The 7,775-nt window shown below is 49.9% G+C and overlaps 1 protein-coding gene across 1 annotated transcript; it reads right to left on the bottom strand.

The window, feature by feature from the left end:
- Nucleotides 1-2,196: 2,196 nt before the first annotated feature.
- LOC130128061 (transmembrane protein 238-like) lies at nucleotides 2,197-6,010 on the bottom strand. The gene is made up of 2 exons (XM_056297770.1): nucleotides 5,364-6,010; nucleotides 2,197-2,449 (listed from the first exon to the last, which is right to left on the bottom strand). The coding sequence occupies exon 1, from the start codon at nucleotides 5,913-5,915 to the stop codon at nucleotides 5,373-5,375; it is 543 nt and encodes a 180-aa protein (XP_056153745.1). The 5' UTR covers nucleotides 5,916-6,010; the 3' UTR covers nucleotides 2,197-2,449; nucleotides 5,364-5,372.
- Nucleotides 6,011-7,775: the final 1,765 nt, after the last annotated feature.

Below are 7,775 nucleotides of genomic sequence, written 5' to 3'. Positions count from 1 at the left end.
GCTACGTCCCCCTGGCGAAACTCCTCGCTGTCAGGTGAAAAGAAGCGGCTGGTGACTCCACATGTATGGGAGGAGGCATGTGGTAGTCTGCAGCCCTCCCCGGATCGGCAGAGGGGGTGGAGCAGTGACCGGGACGGCTCGGAAGAGTGGGGTAATTGGCCAAGTACAGTTGGGGAGAAAAAGGGGGGGGGGCACTCTGGTCATTGTCATAATTTGAAAGCACACATACACTGTATGAATGCAAAGCCACATTTCATGCAATATAAATCATAGTCACCCCCATCAAGCGCACATAAATATTGTATTATTTTGCTATTATCCTTTCGGTGTGTTGATAAGGTGCTACACTACCGACGTGCAGTCATGTTTATCAGATCCAGCACGGAGAGGAGTGTCGAGCCTTGTTAACGGAAAAACCAGTTGTTTCACATACTCCGTGGGACGTTTGGAGTGGGTCATGGGGGCACACATGACAAACAAAAGGGAAGAAAGGGCCTGTAAATGTTTCATTAGTCTGAACCTCTGTGTCATTATGGCTTTTTATTGTCAACAAAAAAAAAATCTTTTCCTCCTCGCAGTGAGCCATCGCTGTAAAATGAGAGCCGTCTGTGATGCACCCAGTTTGACTGGTTCCTGGTGAATGGGCTGAGACCACTACTCAGATTTCACTGAAGGAAAATCACCACAGGGATGATCCAGTACAACTGACTCCTCTCAAAAAGCAAAATATACAAATCCCAGCACAAATCAACCGGAGATAGCGCAGTAAATTATAATCAAAGGTCTGAAAAGTACAAATTACACAATAGAAAGTAGTTCTAATCAGGCTTTCGTGTTTCACTTTCTACTCAATTGCACTTTATAACTGTTCTAACTCGATCAACTAAATGCATCCCCGTTGAGCTCAAAAGTCACAGCATCGCAATTCGCGAGGAAGGCAGGAAGTCCTCCAACACACAAACTCCTAAAAGGAGGAAAAAAGACAAAAATGTGAAAAATCTGAACAAAAGGAGGTCAAGGAAAACAAATAATGTCTTTGAAAGATCTGCACCTTAAGGGGGAGGCTCTGGCCTCACCAAGCACCAGTTTCAGGTGAGGTCCAGAGAGGTTTACGGCTCTGCGGATGAATCCTGTGGCGAGTCAGCGGGCTGCCATGAGGCCCGGCCGTCCGGCTCATGTGGGGAGCAACTCCTCCACAGACAGCTCGATGTTGCCCAGGTACCATAAGATCCAAAAGGCCAGGCTGAAGAAGATGATGAGGGGTCCCGTGAAGATGAAGAAATCCCAGAAGGTGAAGGGACCGAAGACGCCGATGAAAAAGAGGATGAGTCCGGCCGCGTCCAAGAAGATGGCTGCCAAGAAGAAGGGTATGCAGCGACCGAGGTATGGCGTGTAATCCATAGCGGCCGTTCACAGTCCATCTGTGTGGGTACGACAGTGCTTCTCCTCGCTCGTAGTCGCCGCCTCAGCAGAGGCCTTATCCCCTTCACGCCAACAGTGAAATATATCGACAAGGGCTACCTTCCCAGCTCTGCCTTCCTCGCTCGGCGCTCTTTGTGGCAAGACTGGCGAGGAGGAAGAGCTTTTAGACGCCTGCTCGCATTCCTCGCCGAGAGATCTGCGTAACACATCTTCACATATTTGTCATTGTGGAAATCTGACAGACATGTGCTCTGTAATGACAACACCATTTATTGTTTTTGGCATGTCATCACTCCCCACCCACACACCCACACACGAGAGATAGAAGAAGAGTGTGTTGGTACAACACCCGGAGTAGACCATGGATATACCACATAAAGACCTGGCATGCGGCACACGCCGGACAAGAAGAGGTATTAAAACAGCGCCCCGTCCCACTTTAGTAGGTTGGGTCTCCTGTTTAAGAGCGCTGGTAGAAAGCAGACGAGGAAATGGAAGAGCCACAGACTATTGACCCCACCTGTGCCAGGCACATTTCCTTGTGTTGGTGCCAGCATGTCGTTATCTTCGTCCAGCGCTATCAGCCAGGCAGTCAGGGTGGAGCCACACACACCCCCCATTACAGGAAAAGGGCACGAGTAACAAACCCATCGGAGAGATCAGACACACAGAGACAGACATGACAAGTCATTTTTCTGGAAAACAACAACAACTTTATTTTAAGAAAATACTTTAACTCTGTCACAAAACCAAAAAAAATCTGCACATAAAAATAGAAATTTTCCATATCCGTGTAAAATTGAAGACCTTTCCAACCTGTGCACAGCCCCCCCCCTTCAAGTTACTTGGAAAGAAAGGCCTTTTCCCTGAATGAGAAATACTCTCCTCTGTTAATTGTCTTTCGTTGACGAGCCAAAGACTTCCTTCCAGTCTTAAGGTTTGCAGAGAGCAGCGTGAGAGACAAGTCCATCCTTCGAAACCAGAACGCTCCTTTAACAGCTCGTCCGTCCTTGAAACCAAACTTCATCTGCAAAGAAGTGGAGAGCAAGGATCAGAGTAAGTATATATGTATATATCCCTCCATCCATCCATCCATCCATCCATCCATCATCCAAATCGCTTATCCTGCTCTCAGGGTCGCGGGGATGCTGGAGCTTATCCCAGCAGTCACTGGGGCGCCAGGTGGGGAGACACCCTGGACAGGCCCCCACCCCCACACACACACACTAAAGGACAATTTAGTATGGCTGATCCACCTGACCTACATGTCTTTGGACTGTGGGAGGAAACCGGAGCGTCTGGAGGAAACCCACGCAGACACAGGGAGAACATGCAAACTCCACACAGAGGACGACCCGGGATGACCCCCAAGTTTGGGCTACCCCAGGGATCAATCCCAGGACCTTCTTGCTGCGAGGTGACCGCGCTAACCGCTGCACCACCATATATATATATATATATATATATATATATATATATATATATTTATGTATATATTTATGTATATATAGTATATTATTTAGTCACACCTAATTAAATGCAGGCTCACTGAGATCGAACAATTATGACTCATGGAGCAGAAAATCCCCGCCGCAGTGCCATTGTGTATTTCTAGCTCCGCTCTCGGTGGCTGGTGGCCAGTCAGCCAGACACAGACACCTGCTCGGAGCGATCCGGCTTGATTTACAAAGCAACTGTACGGGCTTAAGGATCTCTAAGTCCCAGCCTGCCAAGCACAATGAAGGATCAAACAATCCAGAGACTGCACAAACAGCCCGCAAAAACTGGACTTTATTTGGACTTTTTTTCTTGACGTCCAGCTTTGCATTCCCGCTGCCAGTGTTTGACGTGTGCCAACGGTGCGTATGATTTTGAACACTGCATACTTTCCCCATAGTTAACGCTGGCTGGCACCCTAATAAGGATAGGGCGACGGTAATTGCTCAACAACTTTCATTTCCTTGGAGACATGGTAATCATCGGTGGCTGCGGTTGGGGTGGGGTGGGGGTGGGGGGGACAATGGCCAAACGTGAGCCGTAATAGCTGCACGTATCACCTGGGCACTTAACCTGGTCTATCTGTGATACCTACCTGTTAATGGAATCAGGTCATTCCTGTTAATGGAATCAGATCATTCCTGTGAATGGAATCAGATCATTCCTGTGAATGGAATCAGATCATTCCTGTGAATGGAATCAGATCATTCCTGTTAATGGAATCAGATCATTCCGGTTAATGGAATCAGGTCATTCCTGTTAATGGAATCAGATCATTCCTGTTAATGGAATCAGGTCATTCCTGTTAATGGAATCAGATCATTCCTGTTAATGGAATCAGATCATTCCTGTTAATGGAATCAGATCATTCCGGTTAATGGAATCAGGTCATTCCTGTGAATGGAATCAGGTCATTCCTGCTGGGAAAACATTGTTCGCCTGACACTTGAGGGCTGAGTTCGCAGTGCCCTTACTCACTCGGGCTGGTTGGCGTCATAAAAAAGACAAAACAAAACTCAATAGATGTCTACATGTGTGACCTGTCGTTACATAACGGAGCGGGTCGGCCTGCACAATAACGCTGTTGTCTTTAGGCGGAGGCCTGTAGACATTGGGGGAATGTCCAGTGATAAAGCCCATTAATACTAATGCGTCCTTTGTGCACGGCTGAAAACGCACCTTTGTCTGAAAAGCAAACCACACCACGTTACGTGTGCCTGATTACCGCTTCAGCTGTTTGTCCTTCTGACCACGCCACGTCAAAACACTTCTACTTACAGCATCATTACCGGTAACAGATAACAGGGGAAAACGGCCCAAAGTCCCCCCCCCTCCCCCCGGAACAAGCGGAGGAGGCCGGTGTATGGAAATAGGCCTATATCGCCCATGCATTTTGCAGGCTGGGGAAGGAGGCGTGCGGTCCACTCCGCTCCATAGAATCAATAAATGCCGCCGAGTTCCATTAAAATGCAATAGAGCCTTTTGGGCCCAAAGGGTGTCTGGCCTGCCACCCAGTTACACGCCGCCCTTAACTGACAGCTGAAATAATGCAGAGCTGTGAAGGTGAACAGAAAAATGGCCGGGCTCATTAATTAAAAGCTGCCAAGGGCCACCGACGATCTTTTCACAGCGGCCAAGAAAAGAGATGAATAATCATTAAAGATATTCATGAGCAAGTGTACGATCAGGTCCCGAGGCGTCGGCCATGGTGAGGGCTCTCGAGTCTGCGTGGCGAAGGGCGCGCTCCCGCACCGACAACAGCTCCTTGGAAGCACGCAACGAGGGGAGAGAGAGAGAGGGGGGGGGGGGACAGCTGTAACGGGCGCACTTCCATCACACCGCGTCCGCGTCTCCGCCAGGGGCCCCGGCATCGGGAGCGCCAGCTCGGGCGTTCGCGCCTTCCTCGTGGCCCCGGCCCCTGGAAAACACAGCCGCTCGCACTGTGCATCAAGTTGCAAACGCAAACTCAGCCGCCCGTTTCTAGCAGTACAACTCGCCCCCCCTCCCCCCTTTTTAAGCGAGATTCATCCGTTGCCAGATGTTCAGTTGGAGGAGTGAAGGGTGTTCTGCGTCAGGTGTATGATCCATACGACACGTTTCCTTGCGTTTGTAGATATTGGCAGCACATGGTCGCAAAAGACACCAGCAGGAACGTCTGACAGCAACTCTGCCATGACGGCCCCTTACTTGTACAATAAGACGAGACCTTTATGACATCAAGGCAACGAGTTTCCTCAACCAATAAGAGTTGAACTAACGTAGGTCAGGTGTTTCATGGCCCTGCGTGTGGTTTGTTTCGGTCGAGAATATGCAGCAGGGTTTGATACCAGGGGACTAAGGAGGGGGGGGGTGTTAGGGACAACGTGCATACAGAAAGTGGAGCTGGTTTGGTTTGGGGGCATATGCGAGTGGCTGAGCTGTGGTTGTCTGGGCGGGATACACACCATCGCCTGTCAGAGGAGTCTTGCTGCTTTGCCATCCACCGTCCCCACGGGCGCCGCAGAGTCCTGCAAGACGCCCATCTCCACCGACCTCTCGCAGGGCACGCCGTCAGCGTTTGTATCGTAGCCCTTGTTGTCGTGACCCGACATCGAGTCGTATTCCCAGGTAACCCGAGTCAGGGCGTGAACCGGCACCGTCCCCCTCATCTCCTGCCCGTGCCCCATTTCAACGGCAGCCTGGGTCGTCTTCCCCCCGTTAGAAAGCCTCTCCGACAGCTTCCTCGCCCAGTGCGTCAGGCTGACGTCCACCGTGGCGCTGTCCTCCACCTCCGCCTCGGAGTGCAACTTCACGTTCCCCGTGTACCACAGGATCCACCACACCAAACTGAGGAAAATAACAAGTGAACCCGTGTAGACGAGGAAATCCCCGTAGAAGCGGCCGTCCATGTTCAGGTTACCGAAAATGCCCACCAGCAGCACCGCCAGACCGCCCATGTCGAAGACGAGAGCCAGGAAAAATAACGGCACGCAGTTCCCCACGCAGTCGCGCACCATGCCTCCGGAGAGATGCGGGTTCGGGTAACGGCATGGAGAGATGTAACGCGTTTTCCAGAGACACGCATATCGCTACCTCACACCTGTCAGCGGTACACCTGCGCTGGGCCCCGCCCCAGCCCACTCGTGACGTCGGCGCACACCGGCGTGTTCTTATGCCCCGCCCCCCCCCGCCCGTCACTTCACTCGTGTGTCCTAGTCGCACATCTCGTTGACCCTATTCATCAGCACACATCAACCTTTATTTGAGCAGCCTGAACCGAACCAAACTGCCACCTGTTCGTCATGTTAAACTCATTTGCAGACCTATTAGGACCGGGATCATCTTGGGAAAACGCGGCAGATTGCCTGGATTTCCTTCGCTAAAAAGTCCTTCATGGCCCGGAGGCACGTACGTTTGGCAATCGGGAAGCATCTGTTGTGAGAAAACGACGTGAAAATGGGAACAGAATGGGAACCATTAGGTCTGTGCTGCCACACACACGACGTGAAAATAGGAATAGAATGGGAGTCATTAGGTCTGTGCTGCCCCCCCCCCCACCACACACACACACACACACACAGAAAGAGAGAGAGAGAGAGAGAGAGAGAGAGAGAGAGAGAGAGAGAGAGAGAGAAATACAGAAAAACAACCATCCACAAAAATGTCTCTCAAGTAGATTTGGGTGGAGAGGCAAACACTAGGGGGTTTGAGTCGATGTATTATGCAGTTTTTTTAAACCGCATCCAAAATTCTTCCCTCGCGTCCAAAAGTGCATAGTAACTGCCAATTCATGCAGTCTGCTGGTTTCTGTGTCTGTGCTACTTTGACCTCTAGAGGGCGATATTCATCTTTGAAACGAGACCGGCGCCGATGAGATGACTGCCAAGAGCACTGCACTGGAAACGCTATGTGTGGCTTAACCAGCAATAGCTAATTGAAAGTCAGGAAAAGCAACCTGTACTTGAACCTCATAAAACAGCATTAATGCAGTTTTTGAGAACAGTTTCAGCTCGAGAAAAGCCTTTGTCTTCTCCTCTGCTACAAAAACTAGAACTAAAGAGGGTCATCGGAATTGATTTTGGTTGGAAATATACAGGGAATGTACTCCTTTTAATTTAAGGGCGCTCATATTTTTTTCTTTTTCACACACACACACACACACACACACACACACACACACACACACACACACACACACAGTCTCTCGCTCTCTCTCTGTGGGAAGGGGCCCGCCCAGATCTGCTGCCAAGTTTATTTACCAAATGAATGCGCCTGCTAAGCCCCGAGGTCTACTTTCTGGTTGCACTGTATCCAGTGATGCCCATCCGCGAGGTTAAAGTTGCAACCCTGCATCGTAACTGCAATGCAGGGCTCCTGCTTCACCCAGTGGAATTGCAACAAGTTGCTCGGTTATTTTCTAGTATGAAAGAGTTACATCCGGTCGACCGATTTATTCATATTTGATTGGACAAGAGGCGTTCCCATGAATGAAGATCTGGAACAATCTCACTCGGACTCTAGTAAGCCCCTCTACGACATCAGCTTTCCCTTTCATTCCTAGAAAGCAAGAGAGAGCAAAATGGCAGGCGACGATTTTTTGTTTAACATTACGTTTGACATAGTTTATGAGTCTCATGGCGAGGGAAGGGATCAAACGAGCGACAGTAGCCATATTTCAACGTCTGCGCCGTCCAGAGGAATGTACAAATCCACGTCTTTGAGTAGCCTCTCACGCTCAACTTGGGCTACAGAGTATTCGTTGCTTGGCAACGCCGAACGCCGTCCGCTCCGGTCGGAACTATTTTTTTGGGGGGGCGGGGCGGAGAATGAATGAAACACAATCGAAATAAACGAAGAAGAAGAAAAAAATCACATTC

The sequence above is a fragment of the Lampris incognitus genome, chromosome 17, assembly GCF_029633865.1.
Source record: "Lampris incognitus isolate fLamInc1 chromosome 17, fLamInc1.hap2, whole genome shotgun sequence".
Taxonomy (NCBI): domain Eukaryota; kingdom Metazoa; phylum Chordata; class Actinopteri; order Lampriformes; family Lampridae; genus Lampris; species Lampris incognitus.
Note: the sequence above shows the minus strand (reverse complement) of the source record. Positions and strands in the feature narration are given on the sequence as shown.